Source organism: Hetaerina americana, unplaced genomic scaffold (assembly GCF_022747635.1).
Source record: "Hetaerina americana unplaced genomic scaffold, ioHetAmer1.1.p SCAF_10, whole genome shotgun sequence".
In the NCBI taxonomy this organism is placed as follows: Eukaryota; Metazoa; Arthropoda; class Insecta; order Odonata; family Calopterygidae; genus Hetaerina; species Hetaerina americana.
The window spans coordinates 55,822,238-55,844,314 of record NW_027286070.1 but is presented as its reverse complement, the minus strand read 5'-3'; the positions used below and the strand labels follow the sequence as shown (position 1 = coordinate 55,844,314).

The 22,077-nt window shown below is 32.9% G+C and overlaps 1 protein-coding gene across 14 annotated transcripts in view; it reads left to right on the top strand.

Annotated features, from left to right (window-relative positions):
* The window catches only part of LOC139700149 (CUGBP Elav-like family member 1), a 1,070,669-nt gene that overhangs the window by 1,034,089 nt on the left and 14,503 nt on the right, over nt 1–22,077 (top strand). For 5 of the 14 annotated variants that reach the window (XM_071598714.1, XM_071598708.1, XM_071598703.1 and 2 more), the window contains 6 exons: nt 4,894–4,923; nt 7,917–7,952; nt 12,390–12,416; nt 18,007–18,222; nt 20,439–20,669; nt 21,626–21,758. In XM_071598714.1, the coding sequence (XP_071454815.1) occupies nt 4,894–4,923; nt 7,917–7,952; nt 12,390–12,416; nt 18,007–18,222; nt 20,439–20,669; nt 21,626–21,753 (668 nt within the window). In that variant the 3' untranslated portion in view covers nt 21,754–21,758. The remainder of the gene's footprint in view (nt 1–4,893; nt 4,924–7,916; nt 7,953–12,389; nt 12,417–18,006; nt 18,223–20,438; nt 20,670–21,625; nt 21,759–22,077) is intronic. The other 9 variants (XM_071598711.1, XM_071598705.1, XM_071598713.1 and 6 more) reach the window with 6 other exon arrangements.

Sequence of the window (22,077 nt, the reverse complement as noted above, 5' to 3'; positions counted from 1 at the left end):
GCCAAACGCTCCATTTTCGTCATCACTACTATTTTCTGGCAAATTTAATACACTCTGTTGTTTGGCTTCATCCACTGCCAGTTGAGCACTTTGTTATAAAATAGTAAATGAATAATTAAATGGAAAAATATAAAAACTGTTGCTGTAATAGATTATAGTAATAATTAAGCAAAAAGATGGACAACAAGGAATATACTGATGTGATAAGAAAATTATTTGCTCAGTGACATAAATGGAAATTTTAAATGAAATAGAATTGAAACTGACAAATAAAATGTTAATGAGTATAAAACTGACATTCAACAGTAGTACTATCTTTTAAGAAAATATTGCAAAAACTGGTTTCACTCTGGTTGCCATGTTCCATTCTGCTGTATCTCTATTATTATTTGATTTTAACTACCCCTCTGATTGCTCATGTCACATTTCGGGGCCCAGAACTACTCGGCTACTCTTTTTATTTCCTCAAGTAGTATGACCGATTAAAGAGTAAATACACTGTATAAAAATTAAATATAAAGCCCCTATATAAGCAAATAACTATTGCAGGAATAGGTTTTGATATTGATTGATTCTGTATGGGTAATTCTTTTGATCCATCTTCAAGCTAATGAGTATGCTGGTTCCCTCTTAATGGTCTATTTTACATACATATGCATTGTTTTTCCATTCCCCTTTCCTTGTTACAGCTCAACAGGTAATGTGGTGATTTCATCATGGTTTTGTGTTCTCGGCTGCTTTTTCAAATTATTCTTCCACTGGCCAAAATATATAAACCTCCAAGATAGACACTAAAGAGTTTTACTCTCTCCATCATAATTTTTCCTTTTACAAGGTGCATAAGTCAAAACTTCCTCCAAAATATCTTCCCCTCTTGGTCTTAAATTTTTCTTCTGCCCTTTGGCATTTTCTTAATTATGTGTGTTGCCTAGATGCATGTATCACAGGAAAACTTCATGTTTTGTGTTATCGTTTACTAATCTATATTACAAATGCACAAATTTAAGGTTAAGCCACTGCTTCTCATACTTATGAGTACCAATGTTGTTTTCAATTAGTTCCAGGGAGTGCAAATTGATATGAGTACATGAGTCCCTGGAAAATGAAGAGAAAGAAGGCTTATATACCTATGTACAGTCATACCCCACTCCCTCTCAGGCCACAACGTCACTCTGGCTGTCCCTAATTATGTTGGAATTGTGACATGCAGGAGTTCCAATAGTCATCACTTGATTTGTTCGTACAAAATGAAAGGCAGAATCCATGGAGCAATTATGCAGTTTTGTGTGTGAAGGTTCCCCAGTTAAAATTCAATAAACTGATCTTAATGATCACATCCTTTCTCTAGCTCATTTGTGTATGCATAAGCCTACCAAAATCAAATAGCAAAGTTTTTAAGATATTTACCGTGAAGAATAGTTGTATTGTGATAAGACTATATATTTTTTTATAATTAGGCTATTTTTGCTGTTATTAGGTGAATTAATAAATATTCATGGGGAAAATCGATTGTATCTATGGGTTTGAATATTTCTAATCAGTATAAGTGTATCATCACATGGATGGATGCATCATGCATAACTTTAACCGTTTTACTTACTCTCTTTATCGTTCAAGTTCAGAGTTTGTATCAATGTCTATAAGCTTACGAGATGATTTCTTCCATCATGTTTTGGGAGTAATATGTAATGTTAATTTTACACAAGTGTGACTGGCATCCTCTCATTGTGATAACAAAATAAGGTGATGCCTTAAGTGACAAGATGGACAATGAGGTATCCGTTTTGTTAAATATGCCTGCTGGAACTTAGCATTTTTTTTTTGACATTCAAAGTTTTGAAAATCCATGTTTAATGTTTTCAAATTTGATCAAGTTATCCTAATAAAAATTTAAAATTGGAAAATTTTTACTAGTGGACCTACACTTTTTCAAATATCTCAAACTCTGAATTTATACGTTTTCCATAAATCGATGCATCATTTTTTTATGTTTGCTGTGAAAAAAATGAAGCATCCTAAAAGATTGAAAATACATCCCGACTGTACAAGAATTCTAATGCCATCTGTTCATTGACAATAAAGGAACAGTTTAGAAATATATCTGAAAGTTTGAACTATTGAAAATCCATGTTTAATGTTCATGACCATAGTGCCAGAATTATCTCAATATTTGCCATGTACAAACTTTGGTGTGGTTGGGAATTGTCATTCAATATGTCAGTTAATGAAAATAATGGGGAAAATTCTGGAATGGTAAAGTGAAATGCACTACTGCAGAGTAAGTTCCGTTTTTATTCATAAACTGCCTTGACATTTAAGTGCATTGCATTTTGCAGTCATTGCTACCAGTTGGAATAGGTTTCAATGTGGAATTTCCATGAATAGTGACTGCCTAAACATTGAATGAATCACTACATGCACATTAATGGTGTCATATACTTGTAGTTTCAGCATCAACTTGCAAAGGGACTGTGGAAAGGCCTTCCTATCCTGACTTGAAGGAAGAATTTAAGTTTTCAAAGTTCAAGAACTTTCAGGATTCTAATCATTCAAAATATTTATTAGAGATTATATGTGTGCTTATTCTTATATATTAGGTGCAATTGTAATTAGTTTTCAAGCTATAGACTAACCCGTGGGTAATGCTAAGGAAAGAGTCACAAGTCTTCACCAAGGTTCTTTTCAACTATCGCCAAGTCATTAGTGTGGCTATTGATTGTCTTAGTGATGTCTCAGTTCCGTCATGTGTTTCTCTTTACAGTTAATCATATTTATAGCTATAATATATATAATTGTAGACAAATGCTTATAAAAAATTATGGTTAATGAATACTATCCTTTAAATAGAATCTTTGGTTAGTAGTTATGTCAATTTCAGATTTACAAGTTGGTGACCTTCTTAATGAACCCTTTTTGTGCTACTTACTGGGTGTTAGAATTATAAATATTTTTTCAAGGATAATATTTGATGTTTTTCTTCTAAATGTTATTTGCGTTTTGTTTGGTGTATTTTTTTGTACTTACAAACCCTTATATTTTTGCATTTGACCATTTTCTAATTTGAAATTTCATAGCAGGCACTCAGGCGGGAGGTTGGAGTACTCATTCTTTCTAACTCTTGTTGTCACCCTTAGAACAATATGTCCAAGAACTAAATGTTTGCATTTGTTTAGGAGTGGGCCTTGAATACAGAGAATAGTTGCCAACAGTTGGGTTAGTTAATTGATGCTAGAAAAATACTATATTGTGCTATTGAGAAAGGTAAAAACTGGAAGGAGATGCTGGTACACTAATTTATTTATTTCCAAACAGATAGCAAAAAGAAGTCGAAATCCATAATATTTTTTATTCTAGGAATAACACTCAATATCATATAATTTTTTTATCTGTGATGTGTTTTGCTATTTTATATTTATTTGCATGAGTTATGTGAATTATGTTCATATGTCAAAATTAAAGCAATATAATTGGGTATGTTTAGTATATTTTTAGTTTTGTGTGAAAAAATCAAATGCTAATTTAGTATTACATTAAAATATTATTTAATCATCAGCAGTGTTGCAGCAGTCATAACAAATTATTAAAGTGGCTCTAATGCAGATAACTTAATAATAATGATGCATAATGCAATGCTTGATAATGCAAGAAATAAATACTCATAACAAATGTTGTCCAGTTTCAAAATATAACCTTATTTTGGCAGTGGAATCTCAATGCATATGATATTATTATGCAATTGTATTAAGAGTAATCAAAATACTTAAGATATCCTTACTATATTGATTGCTCTTTATTAATAATGGTCTCAATCTGGTCTCATCATCTTTGCATGAATTACAGGACTGGCCTTTTTTTAAATCCTCTGTTTTAATCAAGTAGTCTTTATCAGAATAATAATCTGTTGACTTTGTTATCGGCATTTGCCTTAATTAGAGCCTTGTTAAGGCTGCTGTTCTAGCTGATCAATATCAGTATAATAAGCAGCTGACTCAGTTGCTTATCATCCCACTGATCTCCTCTGACAAAATCAATTGAAAAAAGTAGATTCTGTGGACGCATTTGGTTCACAAGCAATGAATCCCTCTTGTCAGACTTGAACGGTTAACTTGAAAGTGGAAAACTAAAGGCCTACAAATAGCATACCACACAAAAATTACGAATGGGTAGGTAGAAAATGTGAAACATACTCATGCTCTCTTTCATGAAATATGAGCTCCATTCATTTTTGTTAAAGTATTTTTTATTTAGTCACTTGTAATATGGAGTGATCATTGGTATATAGTCAAGAGCTCATGCTTACCAATTTTCATATTAATCTTAGGCCAATAAACTGTACTGTAGGTACTACTCTTTATATCAGGAGTCCATTTTGTATCCCAAAGTCATGCTAGGATTTCAATGCATGAGAAAGTCCCAGAAAAAAATCGTTGGGATTTCAACTGATTGATCAGAAATTCTTTTCTGGTAAAATTCGAAATGGAATGCTGCCAAAATATTCCATACCTTAATATCTGCAATATTATAGATTCATGATTTTTATGGGTGCAATAGTTGAACACTCCTATAGTATCCCATTTTTTGTGTACTAAATGTGCATTGTCCAGAATCTGCCTTAAAGCATAAAAAGCTATTGTGTAACCTATTTATTTCATGGGAATTTCAGAAAATTTGAAATAACATAATTATATGCAGGAATTCAAATACAGATGACAACTGAAGATTTGATAGTATTTTGATATTTGCCACATTCATTGGTATAAATTTGATTCTATGATGCAAGAATGTGTGTTCATCTAAGTTCAACTATTTTATCCTTCAGAAACAAGGTAGTACCTATTTCACTGGAAGTAGATTGAATTACTTATTCTTGTCCTTGTTTTTCCCCTGACATAGGGTCCAGTGCTTCTGGCCTTAGTAGTCCAGGTTGGTTGTATTTTATTTAAAAGTCTGCTAATTGTCATTTAATGATTAATCTTAAGTGAAGGAATGCAATTATTACTAATTATCATTTAAATTTTGCATTTTGATTCAGTGCTCTGTCTGTAAAAATTGGTCTTTTAAGGCTTAAGGTGCACATAATCTTACTTTATACTTTTCTGCTTATGTATCTAAAACTCATTTTTATTTCAGTTATGGTTTCTTTTATTTTGAGCTGCTTGTCTTTTCATTTTAAAGATTTTTAAAAGAATTTCTGTTCGATTAACTTCATAACTGGCTTGCAATTTTGCTTATGTTTCATGTCTTGGTCACATTGCATTACGTAGCTGGGGTTGAGATTAAAACAAAATCTGGCATATTATTTAAGTATTCAATGATTATCTTTGAGAAATCTTAAGTATTTTAAATTGAAGCATTTGAATCTGGCCAATTAACTGGAAATGTCATCATAAGGTAAATTTTCATTGGAGCCTAGGTACCTAAGTTCTATTGAAAGCAAAATACCACTTTCAACAATGAAAAAATGTATCTCCAGCAGAATTTTATTTTGAAATGCTCTTGGAAAATTTCTCTAATCTTGAAGGACAAAATAATCCCCATGTTAGCATGGGTATATTCAGTAGAAATTCCATATCGTTCCTTTATTTGTATGTAGAATTTTTTGCCATTTGAGATGTAGGAAGTTTCTTAAAATGCTAAAGCAATTTTGCTCATGAAAATATATCCTTTACCATCAAATGCCCTTCAATCTTCAGCATTTAGAATAGTCATTTTATATTGAATTGACAGAAAACTAATTACAATCTTGGGAATATCTTTTTTATTTATTCACTATGTTTAGTGGCTCTTCTTCACTTATTATCTAAAATCAGTACTATAATTTTAAAGACTGTAACAATATGAAAGGCCTATTTAAAATTATACTGGTAGGACTGGATAATTTGCCAAATTTTGATTTAATTCTTTACGTTAAATTATCTTAAATAAAGATGGCACATGGTTTGTTATTTACTGATTTCTCACTTAAATGTTGCTTTGTTAGTAGTTTGGTGGTTGCTTATCATGTCCCTAATGCAACTGGCACAAGAAGTAGGTATTTCCTAATAAATGTGGTCTCTAACAGGCATCTTTTGAAAGTGATCTTAGAATGATTTTCTTCAAAATGAACAATTGAAATATGAGCAAAAATGAGTTTTCATGATTCCAAGTAGCTGTAAAGTTTTTGTGTTGTGGAAGTTCAAATATATGGTCAGGTTTTGAGCATGTATTTTTTACTTCATATACCACAAAAGGACTTTTGTATTATCTTTTGCATATTCTCCCATATTCTTGAAAAAACTGTGCATTGTTGCTTAGGTGGTACAATATTAGCTGTTGCTGTCGATAAGTGTTTGTTTGGTGCAAAGCGGTCATTTTGATTAATTATAAAATATCACCTTATAAAACATCATCCTAGTTCATTTGCTTTTAAACTCTCATGTCTCTTAAACTTGTTTGTATTATCTAATGATTCTAAAGTAATTTAAATTTCAAGAGTTCCTTAAATGTTGTCATTCTTATTAAAAGTAGCAATTATTTAAGAGCATATGCATTTAGTCAGTGACTAACATAATTTGATATTAAATTTAGAGTAGAATATTGAGTGGACCCATCAACCCAAAAACCAGAATAATTTTAGGATTTAAACACTAAATAAGTGTACCTTTTGGGTGCTATTTTGATTTATGGCAACTGCTATAGCTAACATGGTTACAATAAATCATAATATATTGTGTAAATTGCAATCCAGATACATAGTGCTCTCTCTCTACTCTAATTTAGGCACTCTATATAAAATTCCATTATAGCATACATTCAAAATCCATTATCTTGTGGTCATGACCAGGGTCTTGTCATGTCTTCTCAATCTATCAAACCTTACTCTAAGATGGCTTATAGAAACAAATTATAATTATATCTGCTTCAATCAACTTCTCACGGTACATATAAATTTCATGTGACATTCAATTTAAAATTGTGGTAAAGGATGAAAGTTCCAACACTTTATTCTAATTGTTTATCAATTAAAATGAGTTGGTTTGGGGGGTTTATCCGCTCTATCCCTCAGTCTATCAGCTTTAAAACTGGTTAGGGGTCTCACTCTTAATCAGCTATTTGGCTTTGTTTATGTTGATCACTGATTGGTCAGACTGACATGTTATAGTTGACATTTCAGTTAATGTGTGTTCACCAACTTGATAGACCTAAGAATGTTGTGTGAAGTACTCATGTAGTGCTTTTTAAGTTGAAGAACTATTACGTAAGCTAACACAGAGTCTTGAGTTATTATTGACAGGGTAGACTTATGGTTTCGGAGGTTTTTGTAATTGATGAATTGTTGTAATGTTTGTATAGCATGAATATAATGTAAATGCTTCTAAGTATTTGTGTTTATGATCTCAATGTACATTAAGCCATTTTGGTGTTACTGTGTCTTATTACAATTCTGAAGTTTTACTAGAAAAGCTTATATAACTGTGTGAAGATTATAATGTAGTCAAAGTAGCTGCCATGTTAAATAAAGTTTTATGATTATTTGGGATTGGGAAGTGCTTGATTTGGTTTAGGTTTTATAAATGTGTGGGACTATAGGGATTAGTGTTGTTTGATGAACCTAGCCATTTAATGGCTTGGTGGACCTAATTCATTATCTTTTAGTATGGATTGATTATGTTTTGCATTTAAAAAATTTTATGTTTGCATTTAATGGGCCCCTTTATTTATTTCTTTGGCCAAATTAAGTTTATTACAGTAATTTGCAATGCTTTCATTACAATTTCAGTTGTTTATCTAGATTTTGTATACCTATTGAAATAAAAATTTTCAACTTGCATTTATATTTTGAGAAGTCATGGTTATTATAGATTTGTTGAAACATTGCTAACAATGTGAAATTATATTTTACAGTGTATATTAATGCAAACTCTTATTCTTTTCAGCCTTATCTGGCCTTACTAACTCAACTGCAGGTATGTGTATGTGTCAATTTTTTTTCTTAGTATGCTTAGCTTTTTTTAGCACTTAAGGATTAACAAATAAATCTATCAGTGCATCAGACATTTATTTTAATTTGGGTGCATGTAAACTGGAGCCAACCCTTCGTGTAAAACCTATTTTTTTAACTTATGATGTTACTTTCAAAAAACTTCATTCTTAGAAACTATCAATTTTAAACTGGATGGACTTTGCTGTTGAAATGAAATAGTTTTTTCACAAAGGGAAATTAACTTTTTCTAGTCAGCATTGCCTATTTGATCCATGAAATTTATTTACCACTTAACTGGTGTTCTATTCGCATGATTTATAGCACACAAACCTTATCCTGGCTCATATTACTAAAATAATAATAGTAATAATGATTTTTGTTCCTATTAGAGAAAGTATGGAGCAGGTCACATTGTCTGCTCATATTCTTTGCAGACATCATAGAGTGGATGTTACTGAGTCAGTATAAATCTCAAAGTATAAATATAAGTAAGTGTACAGAGTAAAACCAAAAACAGGAGGCTGGAGCAGTAACAAGAGTTTTTTCGTAGAGTTATTTATGAAGAAAAACATTTACCTAGAGAAAGGGATATGAATTATATGAATTCATCAACTGTGTAGCATTGATAACTACGAAGGAATTGATATAGTTTAGGCTTGAATAAGAAAATATTATCTATTTCACTTAATTTTCTCTGTAGTGATTTCAATAATTTAATTTCAGCATATCCATGGTTCTTAGCAAACAGGGATGAGTTGTGGGCACGTAGTCTAAAGTCTTTACAGCCTCTTGTGCTATACCTATGTACATCAATGTAAACCCTAAGCAGATGACCCATTTATCCTCAAAAGAGGGGATGCGGTTATTTTTCTTTGGTGGGGATGAAGTGAAATAAATGCTGTTTTCTAATTGTTGGTATAAACCAAATTGTCTGCACACCATTCATCCAGAGTCATACTTTCTCTGCACTATGACTGGGTTTTGGTTCTTGGAGTAGGTTAGGTGAGTTGTATCATTTGCATACATATACGAGGTCTTTTCAAAAAGTATCGAGGCTTTTGTGTTTTTTTCCAAAATTATTTATTTATTCATGAATATCTATTTTTTCCCCTTCAAAGTAATCCCCAATAGATATTATACACTGGTGCCAATGTTTTTTCCAATCCTCGAAGCACTTCAAAAAATCATTTCTTGTGACCTTGTTTAGCTCCTCCTTCAATACAATCTTTATCTCGCCAATCGTAGTGTAGCATAGCGTTGTCCTTTCATTGGCCTCTTCAGTTTCAGGAAAAAGAAAAAGTCACTGGGGGCCAGATATGGGGAATACGGTGGCTGCAGCATCATTAGTGTGTTGTTTTTTGCCAAAAATTGGCACACAAGTGTCGCCACATTACAATGCCCCTGCTGACATGTGCGAGCAGGGGCGTTTTAATGGTGCAAACGCCAATTTTTGTTCTTCCACAAATCCGGGCATTGGTGGCAAATTGCTTCACGCATATTGCGCATAACTTTCACATTCGACCGAACTTGGCGTCCTTTTTTCGGTCTTGGCTCGTGCTGCAGCTTCCATTGGGATGATTGAGCTTTAATTTCCACATCATAACCATAAACCCATGAATCGTCACCATTTATGCAAATGTGGGTCATTGTGGACAGAGTCCAACACCTCATTAGCAATGTTAATGGTCGAAATTGAGCAATTTTTGTATGAATTCACAGTGACCTGTGTCATGCCCAAATCATTGGTAAAAATCGAATGGCACAAGCCAATCGATATATCTAGGTCCTCAGTAACTTCTCTAACGGTGATTCGATGATTGGCCAATACTATTTTCTTCACTTCATCAATATTTTCGTCTGTTGTTGACGTGCTCGGGTGTCTGGCATGCTCTTCGTCGTTCACATCTTCTCGACCCTCTGAGAACATTTTGTGCCACCGATAAACGTTGCTTCGGTCCAAGGTAGTTTCTCCATATGCCACAGTCAACATTCCGAATGCATTCGCGCACTTGATTTCATTTTTCACACAAAATTTGATACAGATTCTTTGATCCATTTTTTGGAACAGGCAAAAATCGAAGACAAGTCGAAACACGTCCAAGCAAAACAGTTCTCAACAATTAACTGGACATTTAAAATGGCCAAACTTTTTGGTATAAGTGAGAGGCATAAGTACCAACATAATGCCACAAAAAAATTTGAAAAACATGGGGTTTTACCAATTAGAAGTTAATTAGATTTCATGGAGCGAAAAAACCTATGCCATTGGATACCTCAAATTGTTTATTTCTAAAACTTGGATCATCATGGTCATTCGTTCAATTTTTACCTTGCCCTATTTGGAATGGATGCATTTACATGAGGACAATATCATGAAGCACCTGGGTAAAGTCAGGTGACATCAGACAAAACAACATTCCTTATTTTCAGCAGACAAGAAACTAACAGCTATCCCCTTTGCTCACATTTTCATGTTAATGTTTGCCACTCCTGGATAACCATCTCTGATAGTTCCACTTAGTCAAATCACCATTTTTCCTAGCCTTCCTTGGACGACAAATGAGAAGTAATAATATCCATAAAATAAATAGTGACCATGAAATGTGCTTTTTATTTTATAAATGATAAATACCCGAGTAAGAATAACTATTGACAGTATTGACTTATTATATTATGGTCATAGTATGTCTGACCCTGGAATCCCAATGGCCCAAATGTGAATGGTCATTCGTTTTCTCATGAACCATTCATCAAAGATAGGTAGCTGCTTTATAATAATCACTTAAGAATAATTTATGACGTGGTCAAAATGTAGAATGTACAAATGAAAAATGTAGGTATCCAACATATGTGCCTTCACTTTCTTGGTTGGAAATCTCTTATAATTTTTTTAAGATAGATATACAACATCTTAGTAGGGATCTCTTCTCATTTTGTAAAATTTTATTTTGGTTCAATCTCCTTTAGTAATCGTGGGAAGTGGTGTTCTTTGGTATAAATAGTGGTGCAAAACTGAATAAAATTCAATGGGTATTTTTATCTGCTGAAAACTTTTAAGTTCCAGGGTTGATTTTGCATGACTTCCAATTTTATGAAATGCACCTTTTAGGAAGAAATGCCTTTGAATGTGCTGCTCAAAGTTGGAATTCGGGAGCAAGCATTTTATAATTTGGCATATATAAATCCAGTGCAAGAACCAGAAATAACATATTCAGGATTAAACTAATTTTGTGTGCAGGCATATTTATTTTTTAACTTAGAATTTCAGCCTAGCTATTTTATTGATTCCTTATTACATGGAACGTTGATTCCATACCGAATAAATAATTGGAACTCATTCTTATCTAATTGAAATTCAGATTTTGCTTTGGGTGAGGCTCTATTTCTATGCCTTGCTATTTTTATTTTTGTTTGGGCCTTGTAAATATCAGTAAACTACATTGTTCATCTTGTCTTTTTATAATTAGAAGTGTGACTGAAAAGTAACTCCCCATCAAAAAAAAACATGAAGCCCATATTAAAATTAGCCTGGCTCTAATTTTCATCTGTCATACCTATCTGGGGAAGATAAGTATTGTTAATCAGAACAGAAAATGCTCAAAATACTGTGAATAAAAGTCAGCTTTCATGCTTTAGATTATGCAAATTTATTTAGGTTTTATCACTACATACATTTCTGTGACTGATACATTTTCACACAGAAGTTATATCCATTGAACTATATAGCTAATTTTTCTTTAAAAGCTTAACTTTTTAGGCTGTCACTAATTTCATTCTCACTATCTGCATGCCATGCCATGGGTATGCAAAATTTCATTCCTCATGCATCGACTGTTTCATACAAAAGGGTTAACAAAATACACCAATGTGGATTCATTAAGCTCATTCATAATCATCATTTACCGAATGCTCTTCTCTGCTTAATGCAGTAACATTTATGGTCTCCTACTCAGGTGATGGCTCTCTTACGTATTTCAGATTGAAGTTTTTTTAGTAAGATTTAATGGCCCAAAATTTTGTTTTTAGTTGGATGCAATTCACTTTTTTTTCAATGCCATTCGATTTTACATTCCTCCCTAAGTTCAGCTACTGCATCATTTCTAAAACCAATAAACTATAACTAGTGAATCAAAAGTGGCCTAAATTTCAAGTAGAATTAGGTATGATCAAGTAGAATTTATGTGCAGAAAGAGTAATTAATTTAGGAACATAGTTGAACCTCTTGTTTATAAAATTACTTATATAATGCCCTCTTCAAAAATTAACATTTTCTTCTTGGAAAAATTAAGATGATGCTTTGTGAAAATGGATGCGTATGAATGTCTAAAATGTGCTTCCACTGTGTATTCGCTGGTGTTTTTGAGAAAAAACCCTAACTGTCTTATTCTCTTTTCCATCTTCCTGCTACTGGCTCTTTACCTACCAGCTCTTCTTGGGAAGGCTGGTGCTACAGGTGAGCAGAATTCTGTCTTAATGTCCTCTGCCTTTTGAAGTGCCTGAGAACTGTTATAAACAATTAGAACACAATTTCTTGCCTTTCCGTTTCATTTACTAACCACATATTAGGTGATGGCAAATTAGATTAAATAAATTTGGGTGCTATGTGGGGAAATAAAGTAACAGTTTTTATCCAAAAATCTTGGGTATCTGATGCAAACTGGCAATTTATGAAAATTGCAGGTCTTGTTCTTCTGAGTCAGGAAATCAAGAGATTGCATGTTGCTCTTTTTCCTTACAAATAGACATAAGAAACCCTCTTACACCGGCAGACTTATCACAGCGTCATTTAAGTTTCTCTTACTAATTGTTAATAATTATTTTTATGAAATGTAACCATCTTCCATGTTGGCAGTGTGAAGTTCTAACCTGTGTTATAATTCAGCAGAGCTATATTAAAAAGGTGAGAGATTTGGTTGAATGCTACTCAGATGTGTTTGCCTGTGTGGATAGTTGACCATAATGATTAGTCATGTTCAGTTTGTGTTTTATGTTTTCATCCTGGCATATTTCATGTCAAATTGGACCTAATTATAATAAAATAATTACTACTATTTTTTGTTGTGAGGACAAAATTGCTGCGAAAGCCTGCAATCTTTGATAACATAAACATTATTACAATTTGTATTTTTATTATGATAAAATGTAAAATGCACCAGATTTTTGTGTATAATGTACATCACTATCTTTATTTTGCATCTAAGTCCCTTGATGCATTGAATCTCATTCAGAATCATTCTACTTATTACCTGTATTGTGTGAGTGCCTTGTGATTTCAAATCTAGATCCACATCTGCAAAAAAAATGATTTGAAAAAATTGCATTAATCAGGGCATATTGTATCAACTGGTTATTAACTTTCAAAATTACCAGAGTTTGTGGCAGTCATTTTGTGTGAGGTGTACTGCCTGTAGATCATTTAAAACCATATAAATTATTACCTAACTGAAATTAAACTATGCTCTTCCCTTGAATATTCACATGAACCATGGTTAAACATAAGCACTAATGAGAAGAGATAAATAACAGAAAATGATTTTCACAAAGTAAATGTTTTACATGAGAAAGTATGTATATCTGTTCAAAGAAAATCTTCTCTAAAAAATGCCTGCATCAAAATTTTTGAATTTTTTTATTTCAAAGAAAAATGTTTCCAGTGAATTGTATGATCATGTGTGTCATCAGTAAACTTCATACATATCCTTACTCATAGACTGAAAAATTAGAAGTATCCTTTGATAAAGTCATCACTTATTGATTCTTTAGAGGTTATTTGTTGTTAAGCTGGTATAATACATTATATTATGGCAATAGTTGGGAAGGAATAGGATAGGTATGTTGGACTGAAGGAAGGGAGGAAGTATGTATAATTAAAAAGTGGTATATTGTAATGTTGGATGCCAGGTTGCATTTTGTTAGTAGGTGTAATAAAATGTATTGTTGTACCTTATAGTCTCTGCCCATGTAAAACCAACAATCTGCAATTTGTGAAAGATACTGGATAAGTAATGTTTTCATGAATTTTATTATTTATTTTTCTACCATCAAATTGAAGGGACCTGTTTTCTCTTGATTTCCATATTCTTTCTAATGAGTCATGTGTTTTAAGCCTCCTTTTCTCGCTTTCTAAGGCTCACTTCACAAGTTTCTTATTTAATTACACATTTGGTTGAAAAACTTTTTCATTGACATTAAATGAAAGAGAAATAAGAAATTGTTGCATATATAATTGATAGCATTTTTGTTCACGAAAAAAAATCACTGTCTAAAAAATTTAATCTTAGCTCATTCCTGTGAATCATGCCAGGCGACTTGTCCAAATGTATTAATATTTCAGCGTGATGAATTTCCTCAGTTCAGATTTACAGACTACTTTCGTATATAAAATACTTGCAACTTCTGCTTACTTTGTTTTCAGGTTACTTGGTCCCAGTTAATTCTCTCCCAACCACTCCTCTTCACTCCCCACCTGCCTATGTTTGGGATTGATATCATTTTATCCGATAAAAGGTTTTTCCTAGACATTAATTCACTGATATCTTAACTAAGAAACACATAATTGAACTTTGTGTCTTATGAAGTATTACACCATGTTTGTAGAACCCAATGTATGGAGTGCATATTCTGTGTTAACCAATGTTTGAGTGATTATAATTATATTTACTTCAGAAGTATTTCAGGAGACTCAATGCTTTATTTCACTGTATCCATTATATGGAAAAAAAATGCTTGGAATGTTGAGAAAAAGGAAATCCTGTGAAAACTTTTAAGCGTTAAATTGAATGAAATAATTCAAAATCTTAAAAATTGATGGTAGTAGTACGATTCAATGCAAGTAAAGGCCTTTAACTCAGAAATTTTCTAGAAAATCACTATATATATATATATATATATATATATATATATATATATATATATATATATATATATATATATATATATATATATATATATGTATGTATATATATGTATGTATATATATGTATGTATATATATATGTATGTACGAGGGACATCCGGAAAGTAGTACCCGTTCGTGAAATAAAGACACAAAAGTAAATATTAGCAAACATAAAAAATTTTATTTGAAAGAGGATACTTTAAACTACTTCTCAACATAATCTCCAAGCAAATTAAGGCATTTGTCATAACGTGTGACAAGTTTCTGTATTCCTGCTGCATAGTCCTTCGCCGCCAGCTCATTGAGATACGCGAGGGACCCATCTTGCACAAATTTTTGCATAATGCAGATGGTGTTTAACAATTTCATGAACAATTGTTCGAGAAACATTGGGAAAATGCTCACAGATGTCATCAATTGTGACGCGCCGATCGTTCCTCACGAATTCGTCAACTGAGCTCACCAGTTGGTCTGTAATGACAGACGGTCTCTCCGAACGCTCATCGTCGTGTGTGTTCCCCCTCCCCATGTTGAAGTTGCGACACCACCGCCGAACAGACGACTCGTCCATTACATTGTCTCCATACACCTCCTTTAATTGGCGATGAATATCACATGGGCGAACGTTTCTTGCATTGAGGAATTTAATTACTGCCCTCACTTCACAACTGGCGGCGTTCTCAATTTTTTTAAACATTGTAAACAATCACAGAAACAACACAGGCAATGCTAGCGTCACGCCGTAAGGGATAGGAACACATATAAAGGACGAACACAATAAAGGTGGGGAAGGCGGAATCGAACGGATCACAAGAGTAAAAATATGGCAAGTGGAAAGATCCGGTGTTCGAGTCCCGGTTGAGGAGATATTTTTACTCTTGTGATCCGTTCGATTCCGCCTTCCCCACCTTTATTGTGTTCGTCCTTTATATGTGTTCCTATCCCTTTTCCTTATATCTGTTTCTGTATATATGAGTATTTATTCGCCGTTTGGCGGCATTTCGTGTTTGAATGTGTATTTGGCCAATGTGGCTCATCTCTTTCTTCTGGCTATGCGTGCCACGAAACGCACTGTTCCTTTCCTGTATGATGTTGTATGAATTCTAACCCACTGTCCTTTCCTTTCCTTGTGTATTGTCTATTTCTCCTTTGGTGGGTGAAACTGCCCCCTGACGCCATCTCTTGGCTGAAAGAATCGGGGCGCTTGGCGACATATTAGACCCACGGATCTCAGAGTAAATTGACTATCCTCGATAGCTCAAGTGGTTAAGAGCATCCGCCCGGCAAGTGGAAAGATCCGGTGTTCGAGTCCCGGTTGAGGAGATATTTTTACTCTTGTGATCCGTTCGATTCCGCCTTCCCCACCTTTATTGTGTTCGTCCTTTATATGTGTTCCTATCCCTTTTCCTTATATCTGTTTCTGTATATATGAGTATATATATATATACATATACATATACATATATATACATACACATATATGTGTATATATACATATATATATATATATATATATATATATATATATATATATATATATATATATATATATATATATATATATATATATATATATATATATATATATAATAGCGCATGAATAGGCATATCTAATAGCCACTCTAGCAATGCTGTTGATTCACAGCCAATTCTGCCCTTATCTTATGCATGCTAAAATTATATATCATCAAATTTTGTCATATATTGTGTTCATGTACATGGTCAACCTGTTTTGATCAATTGGACAACTGCAAGGTTTTGCTGTGAAGTTTTTCTGTCCTTGCCGTGAAGTTTTTCTGTCAAGTACCAAGAGGTTCTGCCATGTTTTTCCTTGGATTTCTTACACAAGATTTCACCTTAATCCTGCAGCATGATTTCATATTTATTGAATGAAGAACACAATGTACCTTTCCACTATGCTTTATTTACATACTGTCTTTACCTATGTGTAATTACACAGTTACGTATTGTCCTTACATTGTGTTCTTCATTTAATGAACATGAACTTCCCCAAAGTTGAGCCTGGAACATTTGAATACATGATTTCATAATAATTCAGCATCTTAGAACATGAATAGTTTTTCTCTTTTTATAAAAGTCTGATGCATTTAGTACCTTTTAATTTTAGGAGCTACCCTAAGTAATATTCAAGTGTAAATGTAGAGAATTCAAAATTTGTCATGATGATAACTGCTAAAGAATATGTGCACACCTACAAAGCCTATGTGATCTAGGGATGTTACAGAGTGCTATATGGTGCCTGAATGGCCTCAGAGGGCAAGCAGCCATACAAGGTGCGCTCCACCCTTCAATGCTATAAGGCCTGAGAACCAAGACTTCTGAGAAGGGAAAGATAAGGGAGGGACTTGAACTTTGTGAGATGTGCACCTTTTTTTAGTGACAATATCTGAGAAAAAAGTAGATTTGGCACACAGGAGTATGTGGCACCATGAAATTACAAATTAAAGCCACTCCTTTGGATTAAAATGCATATTTATGGATATTTAAATGGAGTCCTCTAAGGGTTAACGGCAATAGTCCCTATTTGTTCAAAAGGCTTTTGTGTCCATTTCTGTGGATTCCAAAATGAATAGAATTCTCAAAAATGTAACTCCCCCATGCAATTTGAGAATTCTACTATGCTTTTTGAAATATTTTTAATATTTGTACTATGATAACTTTTCATTGCTTGTTTCCTCCCAAAATGAAATAATTTCTCTTACATATTCTCATATTTCTAAGCGTTGGTACAAATCGACAATAGCAACTGATATAGCCGTTTTTATGAATTAGAGAATAATATCCACACTATGCATTATAAAAAGAAGAGTGAAATATAGTATTAAGAAATATTTTTATTTTAAGAATTTGTTCACATATATATGTAAATATACATATATATATATATATACATATATATATATAATTATATATATATAATTATATATATATAATTATATATGTATATATATATATATATATATATATATATATATATATATATATATATATATATATATATATATATATATATATATATTTTTTTTTTTTTTTCATATATACATATATATACACACACACACAATATATTTTCTATTTATATATGTATGTATATAATATTCCTTTATTGTATTCTTCAATTCTAGGGTCTTTGGGAGGTCAGGGGTCTAATTCAGCAACCAATGGTTCTCTCAGTGGTGTAAATGCAGTGGCAAGTATGGGCCTGGGTGCATTGGCAGGAAGTGCTCTAAACTCGATGGCTACACTGAATGGATTAGGCTCCTCTTCAGGTGTGGGTTCTACAAGTGGAAGTAGTCTAGATGCTTTGACATCAGCCTATTCTGGCATTCAGCAGTATGCAGGTGATTGCACTGTAGTATGCAAATAAATTTAAAATAATGCACATGACAATGGAAATGAACAGAAAAGCATTTTGAGTATAATGCAAGCTGAAGCTGTTTGATTAAGTTTTATTTTGCAAGGTCTATTGACATAATATCAAGCATGCAATATTGCACAGGAATGTTTTCTATCATAGTAAATGCTTGGGATTGCATTAAAATCTTCATTTTGTTGCTAATCATTATTTTTATAATTTACCTAGATATTGTCATCTCTTCTGTTACTAGTTGTATTCCTGTGGAATGCCACACTGCAGTAAATCACTTGTGGTAGTAAAAATGTTATTTTTATTTAATGAGAAGGGTTCATATTATTAAACCAGTGGTCAAATATGAATGATGATGATTACATCAGAGGAAAGTCACACTTAAGAAATTTAAAATGGCGGAGATGACAAAATCAATTAATTTAAGTTGCTTTTTAGGAAAATGACTATGATATATCCCTCACAGCAAAGTAATATCTATTTCATGTCCATGCATTATTATTAGAACATTTTCAATATCTATACAATGCGCAACTATTAAAGGGAAACTTCGTTGAACATTATCCCACTCAAAGATGCATACTTTGAAATATTATATAAAGTTGTATTAATGTTCGTGAATAATAATAACTGGATATGTTATGCATATTTAGAATTTCAGGTGTTGAGGACCTCTCCTAGCCCATTATATCTAATATATGAAACATTATACATTGGATGAATATCTTGAATGTCTGTATAATTTTCAAATTTAATAGAGATATAACTTCAAATGTTTGACTTCAACTAATGGGGAAGGGTAAGAGAAAGTTTTTCCAAAAAAGTGGTACTTGGTGACATGGGGATAAAAATAAAAATTAACTTAGGTGATGGCACATATGTAGATCTAATTGAAAGATATGAGATTTCTCAAACATTATGATTCAGAGATTCTTTCTTAAGTCCCACAAGAGGGTTTTCACTCTCTAGTCACTGGGTGAAGGAAGGGTCGAAATTGCTCCCAGGAGGTGCACGTTAACCTCCATCACTCCTAAAATATGAAAAAAATCTTAAGATGATGATCTGTTTATGGAGGTATTCTTTAAAAAAAATATGTAATTCATAACTAGTGACTGTGTGTGTAACTAGTGGTAATATAAATCACAATCCTAGGGTCACTTACTTCAGGATAAATATGGTTTTTCAATTTCAAATTTTTTCAATTCGAAGACAAGGAATTCGTTTTCAAATTGAAAACAAGAAATTCGTTTTCAATTCAAAATTTCGAATTTTTCAGAAAGCTTTTTGAACTGAAAATGTTTGGAAAGAAATGAATTTATTGTTCCTTTCATTGTTGAGTTTGGTAAGGTATTTGCATTTAAGATGACATTGTTTAGACAGTTGTGGTATTTATTGTTGTTAGTCAACCTTTCCTATCGCTGAATCAGCATATAATGTCTCTATTAATAGCACTGTTACCATGCTAAACTCTTTAGCATACCCTTTGAGTCCTAACCAAAACCCTCCAATTGTAAGTTAAAGAATAATTTTGGACAAAGTGGCAGGCCCATCCAGATTCTCTGACTCAATCACCAAAGAATGATAAATATCTCCCTTTTGGCTCGAACATGTATCGCAGGGGAATCAAGGAGTAGAAAAATTTTCATTGAAGAAGTCACAAACTTGCTGGAAAAGCTTATTGGCAGTATTTTGCATGGAAGCTGAAACAAACACTACTATATCAAGTGTTTCAAGTGACTTTTTGGTATGTAGTTCAGGGCTTGGACTGAACTCAGTTTAGAGCCAGTCTGGAGTAGCCAAACTTCTAATGTCAACCTTTTCAGAATAGAAAAAAAATCATTTCTTCTTCATATTGCCATCCCTCTGTGTAGCTTGGGAATCACCTGCACAGGTCCTTCAGGGATGGAATAGAGCAGAATAGAAAGTGTTTAGGCACCATGTGCTACTTAAATTAAAAATCTTTTCAAAGTGTTTACTGGAATGAATTAATTACAAATATCTATTTGATGGTGTATAGGCATTCAAAAACTAACATTAAAAAAAAATATTTAGACATTATTTTGAATTTTCATAAAATCATTTGCTGGGTGGGAAGTTGAATGGTTTCCTAAATTTCATGGAAGGAAATGCGTTTTGCAAGTAACGGTTATTGATAAATTGTTCCTTCTTCTGACTTTGCTTGCATTTCAGCTGGATTTCCACAGTTCAGCCAAGCAGCAGTTGCTGCAGCAGCTGCCACTGCAGGTGCATCAAATCCTGCTGGCAAGCAAATAGAAGGCCCTGAGGGTGCAAATTTATTTATCTACCATCTTCCTCAGGAGTACAGTGACAGTGACCTTGCTCAGTCATTCATCACATTTGGCAATGTTGTTTCTGCAAAAGTGTTCATTGACAAGCAAACAAATTTGTCCAAATGTTTTGGTGAGTGTGATATTTTTGTTGGTTGTTCATTACCTCTGATGAAAAATAAAGGTGTTAATAGTTTTTGCCATAGAAAATTATAAACTGTGATTTCAGTTAGATTTTGGGTATTCTTGGGTAGTGTAATGTGAAATGCCCAGAAGTTTCTTGTCAATGAATGTGATAAATACCTCACGAAATATATTTGGCTGATTTTATTTCATTATGTAGCAATAAGATGAACAAAGGATATCCTGCAATCCTTGAAAGATACATCTGAAGTTCTGGTAGGATACATAGATTGCAAATAATATTTGGTGTACATGGAGTGGATGGCCATCAAATATGCATCAAAAATGAACTCATTCCAGTGCTCGTGGCATTGTTTTGGAATTTTTCCATCAAAGGGATGGCATCAGCTTCTCAGTAAATTCTATATAGGTATTCAAAATAAATTCATGACACAGGTTTGTACCCTTGATGTCAGAGATGAGGAAGAGTGAAAGCCTACAATCATCCAGGCTGGGCAAAGGAGGAATTATTCCCCTTAAATCTATCTGAAATTCATATGCCCGTAGGTCTCAGGAGATCCAGGCCCTCGGCTGACAAACCAGCAGGTTGAAACCTGTTGGTGAGGAGAGAGTTAGTGATGGGCTTATTAGTCACTTGACTTCAGAGGAGAAGGAGAAATGAAACAATGTTGAAACATTCACTCATATATATAGGCATTCTTTTAAGGGATTTTAACATAATAATTTTATTATTTAAAGCAAGCATATCCCAAGTTATTTTAAATGAAATTCCTGGTATACACTGTTTGACGTTTTTATGCTACCAAAGTATTTGAAATTATCTTCTTGATCTGAGTATTGCCAGCATGTGTATGGCTGGCATTTTAAACCTCGTAATTATTTCTGGTTTTCATGAATGGTTCTGCTATGAGTGAAACTTATCAGGTTTAACTTTTTTCCTTTTAGGCTTTGTGTCTTATGACAATGCCCTAAGTGCCCAGGCTGCTATCCAAAATATGAATGGTTTTCAAATAGGCACAAAGAGGCTGAAAGTCCAGCTGAAACGGTCAAAAGAAGCATCAAGACCATACTAAGTTCTGTGAGTGTTATTTTTTAATTTTTCATTTCATTTTAAGTGTTAAGGCATTATTTTAATTATATGTAAGATATCAAATACACTGAATTTTAGTGCATTGTGAATTCTTTATTATAATATTACTCTGAATGATCAGGGTGTTTGAGAGTATGCAATAAATTGTTATAGGGGTTTGGGATACTAGTATTTTTGTGTGAATGTGTAAAAAGTAAAGGTTTTTTCCTAGACTTTAACCATGAGAATATAGTGGAGAAGGCCTTAATCAAATGAAGTATTTAAGAAGAATGTGTTCTTATCATTAAAATTGGCGGAAATTATTATA